Source organism: Stegostoma tigrinum, chromosome 25 (genome assembly GCF_030684315.1).
Source record: "Stegostoma tigrinum isolate sSteTig4 chromosome 25, sSteTig4.hap1, whole genome shotgun sequence".
In the NCBI taxonomy this organism is placed as follows: Eukaryota; Metazoa; Chordata; class Chondrichthyes; order Orectolobiformes; family Stegostomatidae; genus Stegostoma; species Stegostoma tigrinum.
This window is the reverse complement of record NC_081378.1, coordinates 49,725,123-49,752,391: the sequence shown is the minus strand read 5'-3', so window position 1 is coordinate 49,752,391 and position 27,269 is coordinate 49,725,123. Positions and strand designations below refer to the sequence as shown.

At 42.3% G+C, this 27,269-nt stretch overlaps 1 protein-coding gene across 1 annotated transcript in view; it reads right to left on the bottom strand.

The window, feature by feature from the left end:
• Positions 1-1,704: 1,704 nt before the first annotated feature.
• cradd (CASP2 and RIPK1 domain containing adaptor with death domain) overlaps positions 1,705-27,269 on the bottom strand; it is a 39,597-nt gene continuing 14,032 nt past the window's right edge. The window contains exons 3-4 of the mRNA XM_059654782.1: positions 8,595-8,828; positions 1,705-3,907 (exon numbers count right to left, since the gene is read on the bottom strand). Coding sequence (XP_059510765.1) covers positions 3,597-3,907; positions 8,595-8,828 — 545 coding nt within the window. The 3' untranslated portion in view covers positions 1,705-3,596. The remainder of the gene's footprint in view (positions 3,908-8,594; positions 8,829-27,269) is intronic.

Sequence of the window (27,269 nt, the reverse complement as noted above, 5' to 3'; positions counted from 1 at the left end):
GAGCCTTTTTCCTAAGATGGTGACGGCGAGCATGAGGGGGCATAGCTTTAAATTGAGGGGTGAAAGATATAGGACAGATGTCAGAGGTAGTTTCTTTACTCAGAGTAGTAAGGGTATGGAATGCTTTGCCTGCAACGGTAGTAGATTCACTAACTTTAGGTACATTTAAGTTGTCATTGGACAAGCATATGGACGTACATGGAATAGTGTAGGTTAGATGGGCATCAGATTGGTATGACAGGTTGGCACATCGAGGGCCAAAGGGCCTGTGCTGTGCTGTAACGTTCTATGTTCTATAGATCCAAGTCTCACTGCAGCTTGCCCTTTCCCAATCTAATCGCCACTCAGATAATTGCCTTCCTGTTTTTGCAACCAAAGCAGATAGCCTCATGTTTATCCAGAGTTTCTAGGCTCAGACATTTGGACAGCTGGTTTGTGATGCAGAGTGATGTCGTCAGTGTGGGTTCAATTGCTGCACTGGCTGAGGTGACCACGAAGGACTCGCTATCTCTCCACATCAGAAATGTGGTGAGTGTCAGATTAAACCATCACCAGGCAACCCTGATCAGGAAGCAGCCCTATGGTCCAGCAGGACTATGATAACTTTATCTTTTACTTCACCTGCCATGCATTTGCCCACTCACTCAACTTGTTCAAAACACACTAAAGCATGTGTGCATTCTCCTCACAACTCATCCTCCAACCCAGCTTGTCATAATCTACAAAGCTGGAGATATTATGTTGTTTCCTCATCTAAATCGCTAACATATTATAATTATCTAGAGTCTAGGAGCTAAAATCTGAGGTACAATAGGAAAAAAAGAGCAGTCACTATCCATGTGCGTATACTACCCACAATCCCAAATGCCTTCATTTTGTGTGCAAATCTCTTATGTGAACCTTATTGACAATTCAAGCAAACATAAGCCATTGGCTCTCCCACATCAGCTCTACCAGTTACATCCTGACAAATCTGCTGGCATTTTGTCAGGCATGATTTTCCTTTAATAAATCTGTGCTGACTCTCTCTGATCCAAATGGAAGAGAGGGGGTAATGAAGAGAACCTTTGAGAAATACCCCTTGATGTGGTTGGTCACGATGCAGGTTGGTTGGTGTGGGGTAAAACGCAAGGTTGTGATAAGCCACCAACGTTCAGCCCAATAGGTGGCAGGAAATTGGAGCAGGTCCATGCCATTCAGACCTTTGAACATGGTCTTTCATCCAATATGATGGCTGATTGTGGCCTTGGAACCACTTCCCTGTATGTCCACCATATGTCTCAACTCTTCTTTGTCTAAGGCAAATTTGAATCTCTGCAATCGCCCAGTCTCCACTGATCTCTGGGAACAGAGTTCCAAAAATTGACAAACCTCAGAAGAAATATCTCCTCGTCCCCACTCTCAATGGGAGACCCTTTATTATGAGATGGTGCCACCTTGTTCTAGATTCCTCCATTAGGAGAAAGATCCCCTCAGCATCTCACCTATCAATGCCCCTCTAAATACTGTATATGTTTCAATAAGATCACCTCTCATTCTTTCAAATTCCAATAAGTATACGTGCAACCTGCTCAATCTTTCTTCAAAAGGCCAACATTTCATCCTAGAAACAGGCTTGGTGGCCCTTCACTGAACTACCATGGAGATTAAAGAGACTAAAACTGTCTAAAGGAGTTCAGTTGAGTTGTGGCTAGGATCAACTAATGTTTTTCAAAACATATGTCTGAATGAATAACATTATTCACAATGTGCATTATCATATATTGCCAAACCAGTGTGTAATAGGAGCCAGATTGAGAGATCCCATCTTTATTTCACAAGGAAAGTGCCTGCCAAAGATAAAACATCTCATTCTGCAGTCTTGGACATGTTTATGTAAAAACACTGAAGATAATTATATTCTAAAACTTCTTTGCACTTTGATCAACTGGACAGAATAGTTTCAAATGGAATTGCAGAATTGTCAGCTCGGAATCTGGCCGTTTGGCCAAACTCACCGGTGTGGTTATTCCACCAATGAGCCTCTCCTTTCATTAAATCCTATCCGAACACAATAAATGGGAGCAGAAGTAGACTGTTAGCTCTGCCATTCAGTAAGCTCATGGCTGACCTTCTGCCTCAACTCCACATCTTGCTTAGAGCCCAGATATCTCGATTCCCTAAGATAACATAAATCTAGAATCTCAGCTTTAAATATACACAACTGATGAAGTATTCGCAATCTACTGAGGTCAGAATTCCAAAGGTTCACAATGCTCCCAGTGAAGAAATTTGTTCTCCTCTTTGTCCTAAGCGATCATTCTCCTTTATCCAGAGGCTGCTTCCATGTTCTAGATTCCCTAGCCAGGAGGATATAACCTCTGAATATCCACCCTATCAAGCCCTTTCAAAATCTTGTATACTTCAATGAAATTATCTCTTCATTCTTCTTAACTCGAGAATATAGACCCAATTTACTCGCTCACTCTCATCAGAGGAGAATCCTCTTACACAAGCAGCTTTCCCCGCACTCCCTCCAATGCAAGCATACCCTTCCTTTAATACACCATAGAGTCAAACAGCATGTAAACAGGCCCTTCAGTCCTACCAGTCTATGCCAAACACAGTCCCAAACTAAACTAGTCCCACCTGCCTGTTTCTGGCCCATGTCCCTTAAAACCTTTCTTATTCATTGTCTTTTAAACGTTGTAACTGTTGCCTACATCACTTCTTCAGGAATTTCATTCCACATGCGAACCACCCTCAGTGTAAAAAAAATTCCCTCTTGTCTTTTTTAAACCTCTCTCCTCAAGAATATGCCCTCTAGTCTGAAATTTCCCATCTAGGGAAAACAGATCTACTACTGACCCCATCTAAACCCCTACTGACTTTATAAACTTCCGTAATGTCACCTCTCAACTTCCTACGCTCCGGTGAATAAAGTTCCAGCCTATCCAGCCTTTCTTTGTAACTCAAATCTTCCATACCTGGTAAGATCCTGGTAAACCTCTTCTGAACCTCTCTAGCTTGATAATATCCTTCCTATAACTACGCAGCCAGAACTGGGCTCAGTGCTCCAGAAGAGGCCTCACCAAACCCCACACAATTGTAACAAGAATCAGCATATTCTTCTATTCCTTTCTCCCTCCTGTATTTATTTATCTTCTCCTTAAAGGCTTCCTAGATTGATGACCTTATAAAATATTCCATACTCTGTTTTCCCACCACTGTTTCAGTAGGAAAAGGTTCACCCATAATTGTAAGCACAAAAACAACAATTGTATAAAGGCATATCTACCATGTGAATCTTACTAAGAGGCTCAAAGCCGCAACAAAAGATCATGGAAAGAGGTGTAATTCTTTGAAAATTTGTCATGATTGTTTCTCTATTTTACACAGTTTTAAATGATTGTTGAAGATGGCAACCAAAAAAATTATGCTACATTGCAGAAAAATTGTACACCTTAACCCTACATTCTGAATTATTTCTCTCCCAAAATAATGTCTCTCCTCCCTCCATTTGAAAGGCTGAAGGAGGAACTGTCTTCTCCAGGCGTCTCTACAACTCAGAGTGGACACAAACTGCAGAAGTGACATGCGATTGAGCATTTAGATGGTCAACGGTCATCCTGAAATATTTTAGCTATCAATCCAGGGTCTGCGTCAGCTAAAATCAGACTGTTGGTCAAATGCTGCACAGTTGCACGTGTCCCAAAACGCTTTCTCCACAGGACAAAGGCAGCAAAGACCTGTGCCTGGAGATTGTATAGGTGGTTCATTTTACACCGATAAAGATCTGGCTCCTTCAGTCCAAGATCCACCATCACTTGCTCCCATTCTGGTCCCAAGTGGCTGGAAAGCTGGTTTAACTGCTTGTCAGTAGGTACACTTTTCAAGATGTGGTCTGAAATAGTGGGTCGTGATTCATCTGGAAAAGAGACATCAATTAATCCCAAACTCATTTCTTCACAGGCATGTTGATTCCTTTCATTAGCACAAACGCAGAAGTACAACTTTGATTTGTCACTCCAGTTAAAACTACAGGCCAACCCCAATTTTTTTTTATTATTTATACTCAAGAGACCAGTAATATTTGGCAGGGCCACGTTTATTAGTCTCCTTGTTTAAGGGGCATTCAAAGAACGACTTGCATTTATATAGCATCTGGCCCAAGATGAGGACATTCCAAGGCACTTTGCAGCCAATGAAGCAATTTGGAATGCAGCCATTGTTACAATGTAGGAAGGATGTGAAATTTGAGCACAGCAAGCTCCCACAGACAGCAATTTCAAAACAAAAACTGACCAAATTTAGTAAAATATTTGCTTTCTTGCACCATCCAGATCAGAATGCTCCAAACAGAAACGCCAATATTCCCTCAATGAACATGACCTTGACCAACCAGCAGCCATAATGAAGATAACCAGCTCCCTAGTGGTATTACAACAAATGATGAGCTTCAGCTGACAATTGTGAGGTTTAATAACAAAACTGACTATACTTGCTGTTGCAGGTCTGAAGTCACATATGCCAGAATAGGTAAGAATGACAGATTTCCTTCCCTAAAATAATGTTAGTGAACCAGATGGGTTTTTACAATAATGGATGATAACTCTTACAGTCACTGTTACCAAGATTCCATAATTTTATTAACTAAAAACCCCCAATTGGGTAGGAGGATATGAATCTGTGTTGCCAGGGCCTAGGCCTCTGAATTACTAGACTTCATTTTTGTTCATTCACAGGATGGGGGTAACCAGCATTAATTATCCATTAGTTAACCACATGGAGTCACAAAGCTGAGCAGATCTGGTAGTATCTGTGAAGAAAGATCAGCATTAACGTTTCGGGTCTGGTGACCCTTCCTCAGAACTGATTGTAGCTGGGAAAACATCAGTTTACATGCAGAAAATAGGGAGGGGGATAGGGTAGGGGGAAAGCAATAGAATAAAGGATAGAGCTTGAAGAGAGCAAACAGCAGTTGGGTAGACATAAGAGTTGATGCCGATCTGGCTAGGAGAGTGAATTGATGTAAATGGGGACTATTAGTGACTGATAATGGGTGGTGTGTAATAGCAGGCTATGTGATAACAAGGCCTAGAAGGTGGGTAGGGGCTAGACATGGGAGAGTTTACACTCTAAAATTATTGAACTCATTTGAGTCTGGAGGGCTGCAGGGTCACTTAGTGGAAAATGAAGTGTGCTTTTCCAGCATTGAGCTTCACTGGGACACTGCAGCAAGCCAGAGACATAGAGATAGGCTTGGAGTCACATGTAGACTAGACTCATTTAGGATGGAAGTTCCCTTCTCTAAAAGGAAATGAACCAGATGCATTTTCTCCCCCAGCCCTTTATTCCAGATCTTTTTGATGATTTCAAATTCCACCATTTGACTTGGTCCCCAGAACATTACCTGGATTAACAGTCCAGCGATAGGCTCACTAGACCATCACCTCTCCAGTGTTTAGTAATATTACCATTACACCATTATCTCCCTGATAGATAGGGTCCAACAGAGCTTTACACAGCACATACTAATGTATCAATAAACATTGAAATACTAAACCACTCTCATTTATCATTGGAAAGAGGAAATCTTGGCCAAAATGTCCTTATTGAAGTTCCAAAGTTCATCTTCCTCCACACTCATAAATGTCTAGCACCAGGTAAGATCAGAATTAATGTGTTTTGTGCTTACTGTTAAACACACCAAGGAAAAAGTTTTTTCAGACTGTATAATGCTGATTCACTGCCAGCGTCAATAAAACAACGAGACAAATTTCATTATGGTGTTAGAGATCTGCTTTTCACTTGAAGCTGCTGATAGTGTTTCAGTAAAATTACAAGACTCTCCAATTAGGCTTTTGTTTGAAAGGCTAGAGAGAACAATATTTTCTTCCATACGTAACCATTTTTGAATAGCTGCAGATCAGATCCTCCAACCTGACCATTCAAAGGCAAAGGACAGCTGAGACCAGCCACAGTAATGACGAGCCTATTTAGTACCCATCACTCCCACCATAAACCCTGCTTAAATGCAATTTTCACTGTGTTTTCTTTCCTCTTTCCCCTCTCCTCCAGCTCCTTGTTCTCTCAAGAATCAGCTCATACAGGAAGCTCAGTGCATTAGGTCCCTCCTTACAGGCTACATCTGATACAGCTCAAGGTTCTGGAGACAGACTCTGATCACTACATTGGATAGGCACACAGGATTTGTAAAACTAATCCATACTGATTAAGGTGAGAATCTCTGTTCTGCCTCCAAGGTCGGTCCCAGCTTACATCTCTCAGAGACAAAATTCTCAATTCTCATGTACCAGGACTGCAATTTCCTGTCATCTTCCACAAGGTTATACTGATTGCACTCTATCTTCTCCAGTCATAGAAACGAGACCCTTCATGCCAACTAGTCCATGCCAACCATAAACCCAAACTAAACTGGTCCCTCCAAACAACTATTATTCACATACTTATCCAAACACTTAAATGTTGTAACTGTACCCACATACACCACTTCCTCTTGCAGTTCATCTCCCACACAAACAGTGTTAAAAGGAGTCCCTCATCTTTTTAAAATCTGTCTCCACTTACCTTAAAAATATGCCTCCTGTCTTGAAATTCCCACTCTAGGGAAAAGACCTGCCATTCACCTTACATAAATCCCTCGTGACATTATAAACTTCTATAAGGTCACCCCTCAACCCCCCCTGTCTGGGATCCATGAAAACGTGATATACTCTCCAGGGACACCGTGTTAATACTGGCAGTCTCCCTGGACAACCTCTGTAAATAGTGATACACAACCTGGGACCCTAAGTAAATACCAACTGTAAATACCGAAGCAATACACCGGACACTCTGCAAATACCGTCATACTACCCTACGTACTCTTCATTCACCAAGATTGCTCAGTAAGTATTGCTACCCTTACTGTGACCCTCTGTAAGGGTGGATGAACTCCCCAGCAAATGCCTTGGATACTGAAATAGTTCCTGGTGATCACCCTGTAAATAGCATGCCACACTCTCACTGGAAATACTCTGTAGATATTGACTCATTACCCACAAACACTCTGTAAATACTGATAGGCTCAATGGGAAATCTCTATAGTTACCGCCATGTAAGATCAAGCAAAAATCTCCTATAGTATAACATAAAATAATGTTCTGGGAACCTAGGTTTGAATCCCGCCATGGCAGATGGTGGAATCTTAGTTTATTAAATAGCTGGAATTAAAAATTTAATGATGGCCATGAATCCATTGTCGATTGTCAGGAAAAACTGTCTGGTTCGCTAATGTCCTTTAGGGAAGGAAACTGCCATCCTTACCTGGACTGAACTACATGTGACTCCAGACCAGAGCAATATAGTTGACTCTGAACTGCCCTCTAAGCAATTAGGTGTAGAAAAATGTCGTCTAGCCAGCAACACCTTCATCCTGCAAATGAATAAAGAAAAAAAAAACTTTGGACAAAATCCTGGGTTTTTGTCCAGAAGCCTGGACTTTCAAAACTTTCAAAATGAAAACGGACGTCTGAACCGAATCTGCAGGAAATACTTAACAGAACTGACAGGCCTGGGAATGGAGATTCCTGTCTGGGATTATTGTTCAGCCTGTAATCCCAATTTACACCTCCTCTCTAAAAGGACAATTGACCAAAACCAATAGACCCTGGTCTCTGATGAAGGGTCTAGGCCCAAAACGTCAGCTTTTGTGCTCCTGAGATGCTGCTTGGCCTGTTGTGTTCATCCAGCCTCACATTTTATTATCTTGGAATTCTCCAGCATCTGCAGTTCCCATTATCTCTGGTCCAATGACAGCTTTTACACCTTGGGCTATGCACCTCGGGCTAATGAAAGCAAGCATGCAGGTACAGCAGACAGTGAAGAAAGCTAATGGCATGCTGGCCTTCATTACAAGAGGAATTGAGTATAGGAGCAAAGAGGTCCTTCTGCTGCTGTATAGGGCCCTGGTGAGACCGCACCTGGAGTATTCTGTGCAGTTTTGGTCTCCACATTTGAGGAAGGACATTCTTGCTATTGAGGGAGTGCAGCGTAGGTTCACGAGGTCAATTCCCGGAATGGCGGGACTATCATATGTTGAAAGATTGGAGGAACTGGGCTTGTATACACTTGAGTTTAGAAGGCTGAGCGGGGATCTGATTGAGGTGTATAAGATTATTAAGGGATTGGACACTCTGGAGGCAGGAAGCATGTTTCCGCTGATGGGTGAGTCCAGAACCAGAGGACACCGTTTAAAAATAAGGGGTAGGCCATTTAGAACAGATTTGAGGAGAAACTTCTTCACCCAGAGAGTGGTGGATATATGGAATGCTCTGCCCCAGAAGGCAGTGGAGGCCAACTCTCTGGATAGTTGCAAGAAAGAGATGGACAGAGCTCTTAAAGATAGTGGAATCAAGGGTTATGGGGATAAGGCAGGAACAGGATACTGATTGTGGATGATCAGCCATGATCATAATGAATGGTGGTGCTGGCTCGAAGGGCCGAATGGCCTACTCCTGCACCTATTGTCTGTTGTCTATGCAGTGCTGACAGTATGGTACCCTACAGATACTGGACATTCAAACTCGAGCAAAATCCATTCACACACTTACCATTGGAAAACCAATTCACCTCAGACGAGATCATCACGAGCACCACAAAAACTACACACTTGGCGCAGAGATAACGGGGCCCATAATCAGTACGACTGCCAGACCTGATCCTACCACAGGAAGAACCTGAACAAAGAGCTTCCAAGTATGAGCCTTTCTGGACCAAGAACACCGACAGCCGAACGAGACACCGACAAACACAACTAATCACCGACTCCACTGAAGCCACGAGTCCTCAGTCATAACCGGAGGCGAAAACCCACTCGCAATAGGCAAAAGGTGAAGAGAATCAGGTATTCACCAGCTAAGTCCAAAACACACCTTCGCGCATCAGCTGGCTCTACCCAAACTGAAAAATCCACGCTGTCTGAAGTCTTCATCCAGGGTCTGGGTACACTAAGTTGGAATGACCATTGGCATCAAAACCACAATTTGGGTTGTGAGCATAAGCCCTGTGATCACAAATTCCAACATAGTTAGCAGTGGGATGTGGCTGGTGCCAGGGCGTTGGGACCCTATCGGTAGGGATTCTGATTAAGAGTATAAATTTAAACACTGTCTGCCTTCTATGTGTCAGTAAAGTGTCTAATAGTGGTAATCTCTTTTCATAATGTAAGTTTAAGTACTGGTGTGTTCCTATGTACAGTACTAACTTCTTAGAATTTACGAAGTTGCCTATTTCTTGTATTATAGTTATCTTTTTCCACCAAATTAGAGATTCCTTTGCCCTTAGACACCCGTCTACTGTCTGCTCATTCATTTCCCCATAAATAAGTCCAGCTTCCAGAACCATGGGTCTGGAATCAATTCAAATCGCTTAAAGATCAGAAAAATAAGTGATGACAAACCAGAGGCCCACATTTATTATACACAGATTCTCTGTAACTACTGACAAACTCACTGGATGGGTAATAAATGCTGGCCTGGCCAGCGAACCCCTCAATCCATGAATAAATTTTAAACAAAGCTAATGGTCTTGCAATCATTTGAAAAAGAAGCAGGAGACCATTCTGCCCCCTGATCGTGCTCCACCATTCTGTAAGATGATGCTTGATCTGTTTGTGATTTGTATTCCATATTCACATTTCCCACCCCTCCCCCCATGACACTTAACAAGAATCTGTCAACCTGTGTCTTAAAAATATTCAACGACCCCACCTTCTGAGGCAGAGAATTCCAAATTTACACAGCCCTGTGAGAGGCAAGAAATCTCATCTCTGTCCTGAAAGGGCAAACCCAGTTTTAAATACAGTTACCCCCTACCACAGATGTAATTACTCTGTAATTACTGATACATTCCCCTAGGACCCACCTCTAAATATTCTCATGTTCCCCAGGAAACACCTGTAAACACTGACACATTCCCCCAGGAATAAAATGAACAATCCAAATAACATTGTTCAATTCCCTACACGAGTACAGGGATTACACTTCAAGCAGTCAAACTCGGCTTCCAATGATTTTACCTGTTCTAGCAATTAACTATAAATACGAAATAAATGTCCATCGTGATCCTGACAGCTCATGTGTCAGGAAAGTATTCTGAGGGAAAATGTGGATAGTGGGTCTGTCCTGGGTTGTCAAATCTGTATGAGGTATTTCTACATAGAGATCCTCTGACTCAGAATGATGAAGGTGGGGTGGGACGAAAGACAGAACTGTGTGAGCTATGGTATACCACACCTGACTGTGTTAGTTACAAAAATAAATCTGTAGGTTTGAGGTCCTGTCATGGGTCAGTGAGGATTAGACATGGAAACGTGATTCCCTGCCTTGGAGAAACTGTTCTTCATGAACAACATTTTAAATTGAATATTTCTGTGTGTCAGAACTTCCTCCTCTCTCAGCAATGAGCAACAGACACTAGTTTACACCCAGACATCAATGAGACACAGAAAGGGTGCCTTCTGTTTCAGTAGTGCATTCTCAGTGCTACAAACGGATGGGAAGATCGTTTCTCTGGAAAAAAACGTCAGAGATAGGGACAGAATTACACTATTCAGCCCCTGGAGCCTGACTTGCAGTTTAACATTATTCGCTCTGAAGAAGTCACATCAGACTTGAAGCAATAATGCTATTTATCTCTCTGTAAATGCTACCAGTCCAGCTATGTTTCTCCAACATTTTCTGTTTTGTTTCCAATTTCCAGCATCCACATGCCATTTTAATTAAGTTATTATTGACCTTATACTACTCATCCAGTTTCTGCAACATCTTTTGACCCTGTTAGTATTGTAAGTGTTGCAAATCACGTTCGATAATATAGTCAGCGATTCAGTCCTTGAGGTGGAAGTGGCCACAGATTCTTAGGCATTTGAGTAAAGACATTTCACTTCATCTCAGTTACTCAGGCTGCTCTGCAGTTCTGTGACCCATTGTTCCAGATTCCTATCCGCAGAGACAGCTGCCAACATGAATCCCATCAATCTCTTTGGTAATAACATACAGTTCAATGAGAACACCTCTTTAATCACATGCAACATTGGATATCTAAATCTAGCTCACTTAGTCCCACTCCACAAACCATCTACAGTCCCAGGAATGAGCCTGGTGCCCCTCTGTTACAATCATTTGAATGTCAACATGTGCTTCCTTAAGTGAGGAAAACAAATCTGCACATATCTGTGTCCCTCTGGTTTTGGGAGGTTCCACAAAGTGCATTGATGAAAATCACACTGCAATGAACACAACCTTTTTCCCAGGTGTTCAAGTCACTTCATGCATAATTTGCAGACAAAGGAAAACTGTGTTCTATGGAACATTATCCTATTAGTGACAATCTGTTGCAAATAGCAACGTGACACTCTCACAGATACAAGCCGTAGACTTGTTCAAATCAAAATATTAAAGATGAAAAGGTCATGTAAATCAACCACTCCTCGTCATTTTAGTAAATGAACTTGGTGATAATACTTAAAAAGAAACCTAACACGGTGAGACAGGTAAGCTAGTGTGGCTAATTGGTGAAACTGGCTCATATTGAATCTTGGAATCTACACAGTAAAGCAGTACATCCACTACATAATTGACAACGAAACATTTCAACAAAATAAAATGAGTATCAGTTGGACAGGCTGGCCTTGTTTCAGCTTGAGATTGGAAGAGGGAGGAGTGGCATGATTGAAATGTCTAAGATCCTGAATGGTTTGACAAGGTGGATGTGGAAAAGACGTTTCCTGAACGAGGGGGTAACTGTTTTTAAAACTGGGTTTGCCCTTTCAGGACAGAGATGGCGAGATTTCTTTCCTCTCGGAGGGCTGTGTAAATTTAGAATTCTCTGCCTCAGAAGGTGGGGTCATAGAATATTTTTAAGACACAGGTTGACAGATTCTTGTTAAGTGTCATGGGGGGAGGGGTGAGAAATGTGAATATGGAATACGAATCACAAACAGATCAAGCATCCTCTTACAGAATGGTGGAGCAGGATCAGGGGACAGAATGCAAGATGATTGCATGATTGCAAGACCACGAGCTTTGTTTAAAATTTATTCATGGATTGAGGGATTCGCTGGCTAGGCCAGCATTTATTACCCATCCTGAAGGCAGTTAAGAGTTGCTGCGGGTCCAGTGTCACACGTAGGCCAGACCAAATAAGGATGGCAGTTTACTCCTAAACAACTGTGAGCCAGATGGTTTATGCCTGACAACAGATTCCTGGTCATTGATAGACTCCTAATTCTATATTTTTGTCAAATTCAAATTCCACCATCTGCCATTGTAGGATTCAAACCCAAAGTCCCCAGATCACTACCTGGGTTTCTGGATTAAGAGTACAGCGATAATACCACCGGGCCGTCCCCTATTTACAAAGGGAGATTTTGAGAAGATTTGTAGCTCAGGTTGAGGTTCTGGATGTGATCTCACAAAGGGAGATTTTTAATGGTGGGAACCAAAGGCTTGATCAAACAGGTAGATTTTAAATGAGAGTCTTAAAAAATAAGGAAGGAAAGTTGGCATTTCAGGTCGGGACCGTGTTTCATGCTGCCTGTTTGAACAACATGAGCATATAGCCAATATGAAGGAACTGTTCTGGGTCCTCTTCTATTTGTGATTTTTGTAAATGATTTGGATAAAAGGAGTGGAAGGGTGGATTAGTTGGTTCATGGACGATACTAGGGTAGGTCAGTCAATTTGTAGACAGTGCGGAGGGCTGTTCTAGATCACAAAGGGACATTGATAGGATGAGAAATGGTAGATGGAGTTTAACCCTGAAAAGTGTCAGGTGATTCATTTTGGAAGGACAAACTTGAAAGCAGAATATAGGATTAGCGGAAAGATTCTTGGCAGCGTGGAGGAGCAGAGGGATCTTGGGGTTCACGTTCACAGTTCCCTGAAAGCTGCCACCCAAGTGGATAGAGTTGTTAAGAAGGTGTATGGTGTGTTAGCTTGCATTAATAGAGGGATTGAGTTCAAGAGCCGTGAAGTTATGCTCCAGCTATACAAAAGCCTGGTTCGGCCACAACGGGAGTATTGTGTCCAGTTCTGGTCGCCTCATTACAGGAAAGATGTGGAAGCATTGGAAAAGATGCAGAGGAGATTTACCAGGATGTTGCCTGGAATGGAGGGAAAGGTCTTATGAGGAAAGGTCGAGAGAGCTAGAGATTTTCTCTTTAGAACAATGAAGGATGAGACATGACTTGATAGAGGTGTGCAAAATGATCAGAGGTATAGATAGAGTAGATAGCCAGAGACTTTTTCCTAGGGTGATGGTAACTTTTACAAGGGGGCATTGTTTTAAAATGAGTGGGGTTAGATATAGGGGCGATGCCAGAGGTAGAGTCTTTACTCAGAGAGTGGTGCGGGGTGGAACATATTGCCGGAGAGGGTAGTGGAGTCGGCTTCATTAGGAGCATTTAAGTGGCTATTAGATAGGCATATGGATGATAGTATAAGGCAGGGGTAGAGGTTAAATAGACCTTAGGATTAGGGTAAAAGTGCGGCACAACATCGTGGGCCGAAGGGCCCGTGGTGTGATGTACTGTTCTATGTTCTAAGATATTTAAACTGTTGCATACGACTCTTTTTAAATCCAACGATCATTCGGTTTAGTTATTTTTTTCAAGCTGTATTGAGCTATGTATAAGTTCTTCCTAGAAAAAATTATCGTTTATTTGACCAAATAAACACACTTACAATCTTTACATAACTTGGTCCATTTATTTTAGTAAAATAAAAATATTTTTGTCAGAGTACGTCTTTTAAATAGTCAAGTCAATGACAATCAGTTTCTAATTAATCTTGTAAATCTTAATCTTGTAATCAGCAAATAATTAATTTTCACTACAATATCATAATATTATTCCCAAAGCAAAGAAAAAGGCAAATTGGTCTTTATAATCATGGAGCCCCTCTCAATCAAATAGTCGCAGTCAACTTCTAAACATTTTTGAAATTATTAATACCGGTGCATTTATATTTATTTCCTTTCCTATATTCCTCTAAAATACATGCCGATTATTCTCAAGAAAATATATTTTAAATGTTCAATTCATAAACAATCATTCTTTGTACAGAACACCTTGCATACTAAAATATATGTAATGTTAGTAATTGACATTACACAAGTTTCTGCTGCAATTATTCAATTATATGTCTAAACATTGTTTTGGTTCAATTTCGCAGAAAGCTAAAATGAAATTTTTTTTCTTTTGACATCCTTCTATAACTTTATTCTTTAATTACAATAAATGGCATGATATTTTACAAGAGTTGTTTACAAGATGTAGTTCATTGTATCTTTGCAACTAGAACATAGAACATAGAACAACACAGTGCAGAACAGGCCCTTCGGCCCTCAATGTTGCGCCGACCTGTGAACTAATCTAAGCCCATTCCCCTACACTATCCCATCATCATCCATATGCTTATCCAAGGGCTGTTTAAATGCCCCTCATGTGGCTGAGTTAACTACATTGGCAGGCAGGGCATTCCACCCCCTTACCACTCTCTGAGTAAAGAACCTGCCTCTGACATCTGTCTTAAATCCATCACCCCTCAATGTGTAGCTGTGCCCCCTTGTACAAACTGAAGTCATCATCCTCGGAAAAAGACTCTCACTGTCCACCCCATCTAATCCACTGATCATCTTGTACGTCTCTGTTAAATCCCCTCTTAGCCTCCTTCTCTCCAATGAGAACAGACCCAAGTTCCTCAGCCTTTCTTCATAAGACCTTCGCTCCAGACCAGGCAACATTCTGATAAATCTCCTCTGCACCTATTCCAACGATTCCACATCCTTCCTGTAATGGAGCAACCACGCAATATTCAAAGTGAGGCCGCACTAGCGTTTTGTAGAGTTGCAACATGACATCACGTCTCCGGAACTCAATCCCTCTACCAATGCAACCTAAAACACCATCAGACTTCTGAACAGCACTATCAACCTGGGTGGCAATTGTCAGGAATCTATGTACATGGACACCAAGATCCCTCTGCACATCCACACTACCAAGAATCTTTCCGTTGAGCCGGTGTACTGCATTCCTATTATTCCTCCCAAAGTGAATCACCTCACATTTATCCATATTAATCTCCATTTGCCACCTTTCGGCCCAATTCTGCAGTTTATCCAAGTGTCCTTGCAACCTGCAACATTCTTCCACAATGTCCACCACTCCACTAACTTTAGTGTCATCTGCAAACTTACGCACCCATCCACCTATGCCTGCGTCCAAGTCATTTATACAAATGACAAACAGCAGTGGTCCCAAAACAGATCCTTGAGACGCATCACTAGTAACCGGACTCCAGGCTGAATATTTTCCATCAACCACCACTCATTGCCTTCTTACCGAAAGCCAGTTTCTAATTCAAATGGCTAAATCTCCCTCAATCCTGTGCCTCTGTATTTTCTCCAATAGCCTACCATGGGGAAACTTATCAAAGGTTTTACTGAAGTCCATGTACACCACGTCAACTGCCTGACCCTCATCCACATGCTTGGTCACCTTCTCAAAACACTCAACGAAGTTTGTGAGACACGACCTGCCCTTGACAAATCCATGTTGACTATCTCCAATCGCATTGTTGCTTACTAAATGATTATAAATCCTATCTCTTATAATCCTTTCCAAAATTTTTCCGACAACAGACGTAAGGCCACAGGTCTATAATTGCCTGGGTCATTCCTAGTGCCCCACTTGAATAAGGGCACAACATTTGCAATCCTCCAGTCCTCTGGTACTAAACCTGTAGACAATGAGGACTCAAAGATCAAGGCCAAAGGCTCCACCACCTCCTCCCTAGCTTCCCAGACAATCCTCGGAAAAATCCCATCAGGCCCAGGGGATTTATCTACCTTCACATGTTGTCGAATTGATAACACTTCCTCCTTACTAACCTTAACCCTTTCAATTCGAGTAGCCCGTAACTCAGTCACCTCCTCTAAATTATTCTCCTGTCCCTCAGTGAAAACAGATGAGAAAGTTACAGTTTATAATAGGCTCTACATTATTTCGAAGACTATTAGGAGGACATAGCCTTAGGTCAGTCTCCCTTAAAATCCTACTTTACTCTCCTGTAAATAAACTAGTATATTCTGTGATTTCTTTACAAATCCCCTATAAAATTATTTACCAGCTGTTGCTTTAGCGATTATCATTTAACCAATACCACACTTTACAAAGAGTTCAAGGTGAATATGACCCTTCCTACACTGGTGTGTGAATCTCTGGTTGTAAAGTATATATAACACAACTTTTTCTAGAATATGACAACCCCACAGAGGAAAGTTATGTGCAGCATATCTTTAGCGCTAATTGTAAAGCTTCCTGAACCATAAGATGAACCACTGCAAGCAGTAGACATTGTTTGTCAACCAAGGTTTCACATCTGACGATAAAACAAAGAACTGTGGATGTTAGAGATCCGAAATAAACAAAAACAGAAATAACTGGAGAGGCTCTGTAGGTCTGGCACCATCCAAGCATAAAAAGGTCATAGGACTGTCAATATTAACTTGTTTTCTCTCCACATACTTCTGAGTTTTGTAAGCAATTTCAGTTTTCTGTTTGTTTCCTATCTGATAATATTGTGACACTTGTTCTAACTTGATGTTCGTGTTACGTGCATTGACATAAATGTCAGCAAGCCAAAATGTTTGATCTGGGTCATCTGTTATTTTTCTCAAAAAAACCATGTTTGGCTTTTACTGGAAATAGTCTCTTATTTAACTTTGTGAGAGAAGTTCTTTAATCTCGTGTTGTTCTGTGGCTCTGGACTGTGTTGACATTTCTGAAAGTGAGCAATTGTTTTTATTGTAAAACAGTCAGTTTTAATGGATGCACACTGTTGATAAACGAGGTTTCTTTGTTCCACAATGTCAGGAAGACTTTTAGTATCTGCTGACTCCTAATTTGCTGCACCTGCTGAATGCATCCATCATTTCTGCTTCTGTACTTCAAGATTTGAATGGATTCCAAAGATCCCCTCTGCCAACTAGAACCTTAGGGTTGATACATTTTGCTTCTTGGCCTCAGCTTCATTCACCATCTGAGTGGCTTTCTCTAGAGTGGTCATCTTTGGACCGTAATAAATCTGACAAAATCTCAATCAGCGATGCCTATAAAAAGTCAGAATTTAAAAAGGGATGAACTGAGCTCATCTCTCCACTAGCGAATGAAATCTTCTTTGAATTCCCCTAGTTGCTGAAATCTTCTGTTGAATCCTCACTAAATCTTCAAATATTCCTGTTGCTTTCTTTTACCCTTTGGTCAGTAATATACTAACTGCTAAACTCTGGGTTCTTTTAGAAGGGTACTTACATGTTTAGCTTCAAAACCGGATACTAATCAAAAGGTTTTCAATATGGAAACAACTGTCTTTTCCCATCTGCCCAATTTTGTGTTCTACTGCTCAGCTCTGAGAATATAAGCATAGGAGGCTGAGGGGTGGCCTTATAGAAATGTATAAAATCATGAGGGGCATGTATAGGGTGAACAGCCAAGAGATATCCCCCCTCCACGGTAGTTCAAAACCAGAGGGCATAGGTTTAAAAGGGACCTAAGAGGCAACGTTTTGATGCAGAGGGTGATGGGTGTATGGAATGAGCTGCCAGAGGTAGTGGTGAAGGCTAGTACAATCACAACAACATCTGGATGGGTATGTGAAAAGGAAGGGCTGAGAGGGATATGGGCCAAATGCTTCCAAACGGGACCAGATTAGGATATGTGGTAGGCATGAATGAGACAGAACGAAGGGTCTGTTTCTGTGCTGTATGTATCTATGACTCTAGTAAATCTTCCAGGCATTATTTTGTGGTTTCCTGATGTGCCTAGGTGCTTTTGTCTTCTGTGAAGATTTTTATTTTGTAGTAATGCTAGCCCTCCCACATTTCACTGCTGCTCTTTCCATGCTTTGGTCACGGATATGGAGGTATTGCAACCTTCCGTGCCTTTGATGGAATCTTCCCAAAAGAAATAAAACCAGAAACTGTTGGGAAAAGAAGAAACTCAACAGATCTGGCAATATCTGTGGAGAAAAAGCACAGTTAATGACACAGGCCCAGTGATCTTTCTTCACCGGACCTGAAACATTAACTCTGTTTCTCTCTCCGCACAGGCTGCCAGACAAGCTGAGTTTTTCTAGCAATTTCTGGACTTTGTTTCGGATTTCCAGCATCCAGAGTTCTTTGCATTTTTTTCCTTCCTAAAAGGTTTCAGGCTCACTTTGTTAAACCACTTAACACTTAGGTGCATTAATCGACAGGGATGGAAACATCCCCAGCTCTCCAATCTGTTAGAGGAGTTGATGGTAATACCCAATAGGAGCTGCAAGTTTATTTTTGAATTCCTGCCCTTTTGGTCTAAATGGATACACCATGTCAAACTGTCTTTGTACCGGCAATTTAAAGTCTGGTAAGTTCATCAGCTGTTCATCAGACCACCACCTTGTACTCCAACCCAGACGACTGCCCTAGAGCTGCAAACATTTTCTGACCCAGCTTTCAGGTCTGAAATATTCTCTATCCTTCTCTCAAATATTTTGATCTTCAAAACACCTACACCTAGATGGATTTCAAACGTAAAACAGCCTAAATGCATGTGACACAGGATGCAGATACCCTCACTGGACATCAATCAATACTGCAACTGCCTCACAGACTCTCTAAACCATGATCAAAAGTCAACCCTTCACATAGCTCCAGGTTAAGTCTCACACAGCAATCGAGACTGACAATCCCGAGTACCACTGAGGGAGTGCTGCGCCGTTAGCAATGTTGTCTTTCAGAGGAGATGTTAAGCTATCTGCTCAGGTAGATAAAAGAGAGATTGTACGGCATTATTTCAAAGAAGCACAGAGGACAGTTGGCTGTGAATGTACTCAACATTGCTAAGGAAGTGCTATCCAATCGAAGAATCACATCAAACAGCAGAAATTTTGTTTCAGGTTCCCACCCTAATCAGGCTCCATCAGCAATTTGTCTAGGCAAGTACTCGCAGCTGTCCCCATGTCCCTTTTTATTACATCATCTTACTATGGATTAAAGAGACCATCCAAAACATAATCAACCTAAAAAACATTGCTCATTTGTAACCATATCCGGTGATATGTCTACTGTGAGAAATTCATCTTCTATCAGAACTGGCCACAGTTTTCTTACAGGCCAAATAAATGAGGCATCAATCAACTGCAACTGCTCTTACACTCCAAAGTTACTCCATACAACACCTCCCTACCGTGATCTCCATGTTAATGTAGAACATTAACAAAGGAAGGCAACAGTATTCTCCTATTCTCCCTCAAACATGAGCAATTTTTTTTGAAGAAAAGGTCTGTTACCTGGGATTTTGCTATCTGTAATAGGCCTCCTAAATTATAGCAGTGCCTACATTTCAAAGTTTTTTTTAAACTATTCTGAAGTGCCTCCAGTCAGTGAGGCAAGGAAGCACTACATAAGTGCAAGTGATAACACAGCGTGGAGCTGGAGGAACACAGCAGGCCAGGCAGCATGAGAGGAACAGGAAAGTTTCCGACTCCTCTGATGCTGTCTGGCCTGCTGTGTTCCTCGAGCTACACACTTGTTATCTCTGACTCCAGCATTTGCAGTTCTTATTATCTCCATGTAAGTGCAAGTCTTGCTTTTCAATTCTCCCCTGTATATGGTACAATGAAAACAGTCTAATATTTTATCACTTAGTACTCGAGTGAAAATTCCTCGATTGCATTCTCAGCATTATCTGCTGGCTAAAGGGTTAATATGTCCACTCAAATAGCAAAAAAGGGGAACACTGCTAAAAGAATTAAACATTTCATAACATAGCTCTCTAAACATAAGCGACTGTCTTTGGCAACATAGGAAAACTGACAGTTCTGTGGTACTGAGGTGATAACATGAGGGCATTTATTTAATCAGAACCAGGAACGTGTTGGCTGAGAGCAAAATGTTGGCCAAGAAAGTGAGAGAATAGTCAGCACTTCAGTGGTGGTCTGCAACCTGAGATGGAAACCCAATTCATTTCGTTACTAATTATAATATTGTGGAATTTCAGCATTCTTCCACAACTTTAATTATCTGTAGGGAAACTGAATGATGCTAAACTAATCGAGCTTGAAATTATGTTTCCTTGTAAGGCCATCCACAAAGAATGGAATCAGTCTCATTGTGAAAAAGCCTGATTGTTTAATCCGCTAGTTACCCAGACCGGGGAAACTCTGCCTTGCACAAAGCACATGTGACACAGCATAACAGCTGTATGCACTGGCTCAATGACTAGCACTCTTACCTTGGAGTCAAAAAGTTAAGACTTCAAGCCTATCTCCAGACACTAGAGCATAGGCTCTGGGGGTCACTATACAGTACTGAAAGAGTGCTGTACTGCTTCACTGATGTCCAAACATACTTGATTGGCTAAAGTGTTTAGGACATTCAAGGAATCATTTAGGATTGCCTTCACTTTGGCATAATAGAATTATTGAATCTCTACAGCAAGAAGCAGGCTATTCAGCCTATCAAGTCTGTACTGCCTTCCCCCCCCCTTACAAAGAGTGACCCACCACCCCCAGCCCTATCCATGCATTACATATGGCTAATCCACCTAACCTGCAGATCTTTGGACTGTGCAAGAAAACCGGAGCACCCATAGGAAATCTACACAGCCATAGGGAGAATGTCTTAGTGGAGTCTGCACAGTCACCCGTGAGTGTAATCAAACCCGGGTCCCTGGCATTGTGAGGCAGCAGTGCTAACCACTGAGCCGCGACACCCCAGGCAGAACCAAATAATCCCTACAGTGCAGAAACAGGCCAACATTGATTCACCGAACAGCATCCCACGCCTTACCCTATCCCTGTAACCCTGCATTCTCCATGGCTAACCCAACTAGCCTACACATCCATGAACACTCTGGGCAACTCAGCATGACCAAGCCACCTAACCTGCACATAGAACATAGAACATAGAACATAGAACAGCACAGCACAGAACAGGCCCTTCAGCCCACGATGTTGTGCCGACCATTGATCCTCATGTATGCACCCTCAAATTTCTGTGACCATATGCATGTCCAGCAGTCTCTTAAATGTCCCCAATGACCTTGCTTCCACAACTGCTGCTGGCAACGCATTCCATGTTCTCACAACTCTCTGTGTAAAGAACCTGCCTCTGACATCCCCTCTATACTTTCCTCCAACCATCTTAAAACTATGACCCCTCGTGTTAGCCTTTTCTGCCCTGGGAAATAATCTCTGGCTATCAACTCTATCTATGCCTCTCATTATCTTGTATACCTCAATTAGGTCCCCTCTCCTCCTCCTTTTCTCCAATGAAAAAAGTCCGAGTTCAGTCAATCTCTCTTCATAAGATAAGCCCTCCAGTCCAGGCAGCATCCTGGTAAACCTCCTCTGAACCCTCTCCAAAGCATCCACATCTTTCCTATAATAGGGCGACCAGAACTGGACGCAGTATTCCAAGTGCGGTCTAACCAAAGTTTTATAGAGCTGCAACAAGATCTCACGACTCTTAAACTCAATACCCCTGCTAATGAAAGCCAAAACACCATATGCTTTCTTAACAACCCTGTCCACTTGGGTGGCCATTTTAAGGGATCTATGTATCTGCACACCAAGATCCCTCTGTTCCTCCACACTGCCAAGAATCCTATCCTTAATCCTGTACTCAGCTTTCAAATTCAACCTTCCAAAATGCATCACCTCGCATTTATCCAGGTTGAACTCCATCTACCACCTCTCAGCCCATCTCTGCATCCTGTCAATGTCCCACTGCAGCCTACAACAGCCCTCTATACTGTCAACAACACCTCCAACCTTCGTGTTGTCTGCAAACCTGCTGACCCATCCTTCAATCCCCTCATCCAAGTCATTAATAAAAATTACAAATGGTAGAGGCCCAAGGACAGAGCCCTGTGGAACACCACTCACCACTGACTTCCAGGCAGAATATTTTCCTTCTACTACCACTCGCTGTCTTCTGTTGGCCATCCAATTCTGTATCCAGACAGCTAAGTTCCCCTGTATCCCATTCCTCCTGACCTTCTGAATGAGCCTACCATGGGGAACCTTATCAAATGCCTTGCTGAAGTCCATATACACCACATCCACAGCTCGACCCTCATCAATTTTTCTAGTCACATCCTCAAAGAACTCGATAAGGTTTATGAGGCATGACCTGCCCCTCTCAAAGCCGTGTTGACTGCATTTAATCAAGCCACGCTCTTCCAGATGGTCATAAATCCTACCGCTCACAATCCTTTCTAACACCTTGCAGATGACTGACGTGAGACTTGCTGGTCTATAATTGCCGGGGATTTCCCTATTTCCTTTCTTGAAGAGAGGAATTACATTTGCCTCTCTCCAGTCCTCAGGTACGACTCCAGTGGAGAGCGAGGATGCAAAGATCTTCGCAAGTGGCGAAGCAATTGCATTTCTCGTTTCCCAAAGCAGCCGAGGACAAATCTGGTCCGGGCCTGGAGACTTGTCAATCTTAATGTTTGACGAAATTTTCAGCACATCAGCTTCCTCTATCTCTGTCCATTCCAGCATGCACACCTGCTCTTCAAAGGTTTCATTCACTACAAAGTTTGTTTCTTTCGTAAAGACAGAAGCAAAAAACTCATTTAGGGCTTCCCCTACCTCCTCAGACTCCACACACAAGTTCCCTATGCTATCCCTGATCGGCCCTACTCTTTTTTTGACCATTCTCTTATTCCTCACATAAGTGTAAAATGCCTTTGTGTTCTCCCTAATCCGTTCTGCCAAGCCTTTCTCGTGCCCCCTCCTGGCTCTCCTCAGACCATTTTTGAGCTCTTTTCCCGCCTGCCTGTAATCCTCTAGAGCTGAGCTTGGCCCTAGCTTCCTCCACCTTATGTAAGCTACCTTCTTCCTTTTGACGAGAAGCTCCACCGCTCTCATCATCCAAGGTTCCTTTATCTTACCCCTTCTTGCCTGCCTCAGAGGGACATATTTATTCATCACTCGCAACAACTGTTTCTTAAACAGTCTCCACATGTCTATAGTTCCCTTACCATGGAACAATTGCTCCCAGTCCATGCTTCCTAACTCATGTCTAATCGCATCATAGTTTCCTCTTCCGCAATTAAATATCCTCCCATTTTGCCTAATCCTCTCCTTCTCCATAGCTATGTAGAATGTGAGGCAGTTATGGTCACTATCACCAAAATGCTCTCCCACCACAAGATCTGATACCTGCCCCGGCTCGTTTCCGAGCACCAAGTCTAGAAATGACCTCTCCCCTCGTCGGCCTGTCAACGTACTGCGTTAGGAAACCCTCCTGAACACACCTTACAAAAACAGCTCCATTCAAATCTTCTGCTCGAAGGAGGTTCCAATCAATATTAGGAAAGTTAAAGTCACCCATTACAACAACCCTACTGCGTCCACACTTTTCCAAAATCTGCTGGCCTATGCTTTCTTCAATCTCCCTGCTGCTATTGGGGGGCCTGTAGTAAACCCCTAACGAGGTGACTACTCCCTTGCTGTTCCTAATTTCCACCCATACTGACTCAGTAGGCAGATCTTCCTCAACAAAGGAAGCTTCTGTAGCTGTGATACCCTCTCTGATTAGTAGTGCTACACCCCCTCCTCTTTTTCCCCCCTCCCTATTCTTTTTAAATGTTCTAAACCCTGGAGCATCCAGCAACCATTCCTGCCCCTGAGAAACCCATGTCTCTGTTATGGCCACAACATCATAGCACCAGGTACTGATCCATGCTCTAAGTTCATCACTTTTATTCCTGATACTCTTTGTGTTAAAGCAAACACACTTTAACTGATCCCTTGGTTCCTTCCCAGGAAAATCCTTCCCACTAGCTGGTCTACCTCTTGCTACTGCCTCACCTGCATCAACTCTCACCTCCGGTATACAGCTCAGGTTCCCACCCCCCTGCCATACTAGTTTAAACCCTCTCAAACTACTTGAGCAAACCTTCCACCCAGGACATTGGTCCCCTTCCAGTTCAGATGCAACCCGTCCTTCTTGTACAGGTCCCACCTTCCCCAGAAGGCATCCCAATTATCTACATATCTGAAGCCCTCCCTCCTACACCAGCTGCGCAGCCACGTGTTCAGCTGCGTCCGCTCCCTGTTCCTCGCCTCGCTACCTTGTGGCACCAGTAGTAAACTAGAGAACACTACTCTGTTTGTCCTGCTTTGCAGCTTCCATCCTAACTGCCTGAAATCACTTTTTATATCCTCAATCCTATTTCTGGCTCTATCATTAGTGCCAATATGTAACACGATTTCTGGCTGTTCGCCCTCCCCTTTTAGAACCTTATACACCCGATCGGAGACGTCCCGGACCCTGGCACCAGGGAGGCAACATACCTTCCGGGAATCCCGATCCTGAACACAAAATCTCCTGTCGATTCCCCTAACTATCAAGTCCCCTACCACGAGTACTTTTCTATTCTGCCCCCTTCCCTTCTTTGCCTTAAATAAAACTTAGCAGCAGACAGTCTTCTGACTCACAACCTGAACTGCCCACTGGGACATTACGGAAAACATTGTATTCGAGGAGAAATTGATTCAAAAGTGAATCAGATGTTGATATTTCTTCTAGCCATTTGACTGAAGAACAAATATGTTTACATTGAGGTAAATAAATGTTAAAAACCATAATAATTGGACAGAATAATACAGTAAACTTCATGGTATTAGAGGTACATAATTTTTACTGGTTTATTGAGAGTTATATAATTTTTGCTAGTTTATCAAGAAGGTGCCAGGTAGAATAAAGTACCCGTTGCTACCAGGCATATTGGCTATTTGCATTGTTAACTGCCCATTTCTGAGTGGATTGGATATGCTGCCAGGCTTTTTCCAGCATTTTTCAGCTTACTGAGGTTCAGTCCCTACAGGGGCCTGGAAGCAACTTGCTGCTGGTTGACAGCCATACAAGGCATCTTCCAATTATCCTCCTCTCCTTTCCCACTACAGACACAGCCAGCTCTAGCTCATAGCTGCATCTGTCAACTATCCCATGTGACAGGATTTCCTGAAATTCTGGTGTCCTAGCAGCTGTGGAAGCAATTTGTTTCATTAACATTCTAACTCTTCCAAGGCCACCTCAAGGGAGGTGGCCTTGTACTTTTTCTCCTCAGACCGATTGGGACTGCAGATCTGGGGACCCTCCAACGTTCTTCATTGGATGCCAGACCCTGAAGACATCTCTTAATTGTTCACTCTGAGGAGATCTACCAGATGGATACCCTGATAGAGTAGGAGTGAAGACCTAGAAATGATCCTTATTCACTCTTAAATACCACCTTTGGACTGCGAGAGGAAACCAGAGCACTCGGAGGAAACCCACGCAGACACGAGGGGAACATGTAAACTCCGCACAGACAGTCACCTGAGGGTAGAATTGAACACAGGTCCCTGGCACTGTGAGGCTGCAGTGCTAACCACTGAGGCACCATGCCAAACTGTTATATAGCCCACATTTTTTTTTAAAAAGTGACTTTTAGACAATAAAGACATTGGTCTACTTCTGATCCTTTCAGCCTATCAAGTCTGTTCCATCACTCAATGAAATCATGAATGATCTGAATCCTCATATTCCTGCCTTATTCCCATAACCCTTGATTTTCTTATTGATTAAAATCTGCCTCTTACAGCCTTGAGTATACTTGATGACCCAGCCTCAATAGCCCTCTGAAATGTGACTCCATAGATTCACTAGCCTATCGAATAGATTCTTCCTCATCTGTGTCTTAAATATGTGACCCCTTATTCTGAGATTATACCCTTCGGTCCTAGCCTCTCCTACAAGGAGGAACCAGCTTTCCAATCTACCCCATCAATCCTCCTAAGGATCTTTTATATTTTAACAAAATCAGCTCTCATTGTTCAAAACTCCAATATGTGCAAGCCCAACCTACTCAATCTCTTCTCATAAGAAAAGTCTTTCATACAATGGCATCAGTCTAGCGAACTGTCTCTGGACTGCCTCCAATACCAGGATAACTGTTCTTAGAGGAGGTGATGAAAACTGTATTCTAGATGTGATCTCATGAGAGTCTTGTGTAGTTTTAGCAAGAATATCCACATTTTAACACTCCATTCACTTTAAAATGAAAAGGCAACACATCATTTGCCTTCCCTATGAACCACTGAACATCGATGATACGTTTTTGTGATTTATGTCTGTGGCTCCCCACATCTTTCTATACTGCAGTTTTCTGCAATATTTCCTATTTAAATAATATTCGGCTCCTCTATTCTTTCTACCAATGTACATAACCTAATTTTCCCCACATTATATTCCATGTGCTAAACTTTTGCCCACTCATTCAACTGGTCTATAATCCCTCTGCAGACTCTGAGTCATGTTCATTATTTGTGTTCCCAGCTATTTTTAATGTCATCCACAAACTTTGTGGCAGGACATTCATTTCCCTCATCCCAGTCATTAACATATTAGATTTGAATTGAAGGAAATGTGCAGCTAATTTCCATACAGCAAGACTGCACAAACAGTGATGAGGTAATGACCCGCAGACATTGTCTTTTATGGTAGTGTGGACTGGGGGATAAATATTTGCCCAGGACACCAGAGACAAGTAGGGAGAATCACATCATTAGCTTTTATTTCATTCTAAATATTAATTCTGGCTCAGAAACCTCAGTACAAGGTGTCATTGCCAACTTCAAAATGCTTCAAATATGCAGTGGTTTGAAAATTACCCAATAAATAGATCACTTCGGCAGTGGGAAACAGTTACTGGGATTTCGTTCAGGTTCCATTTGGGTTCCTGGAAGGAAACAGTTACCAACCTGGGATTTCGACCTTGTCATATAAAATCTCTACACATCACAATGAGTCCACCTTATAAGGTTGAACAGCCTTCCTGGGCTTCAAAGTTATTCTGCCCCAAGTGGCCAGCTTCACAATTCTTGGTCTGCTTCCTATCCAGTTATTGGCAGGGCCCAACAAGTTTAGTTCCTCAAGTCTTGCTTCAGGGAGACTGGTTCCATCCAATAGTGGACTCTGTCCCTTTAACCCGATTTTTCATTTTACAATAGGGTAACAATGAGGATTGCCAGACACATCCCAATAAAACTGAGAATATGCACTTTACAAATTCTCACATGTACCTCCCCAGAACTCCTCTAGATGGAACTGTTCAACACAATGGTGAACTGAAAAAGGACACAAAGAACTGGGAGGATTCCTGAGTTGATTTTTATTTTAAACTTGTT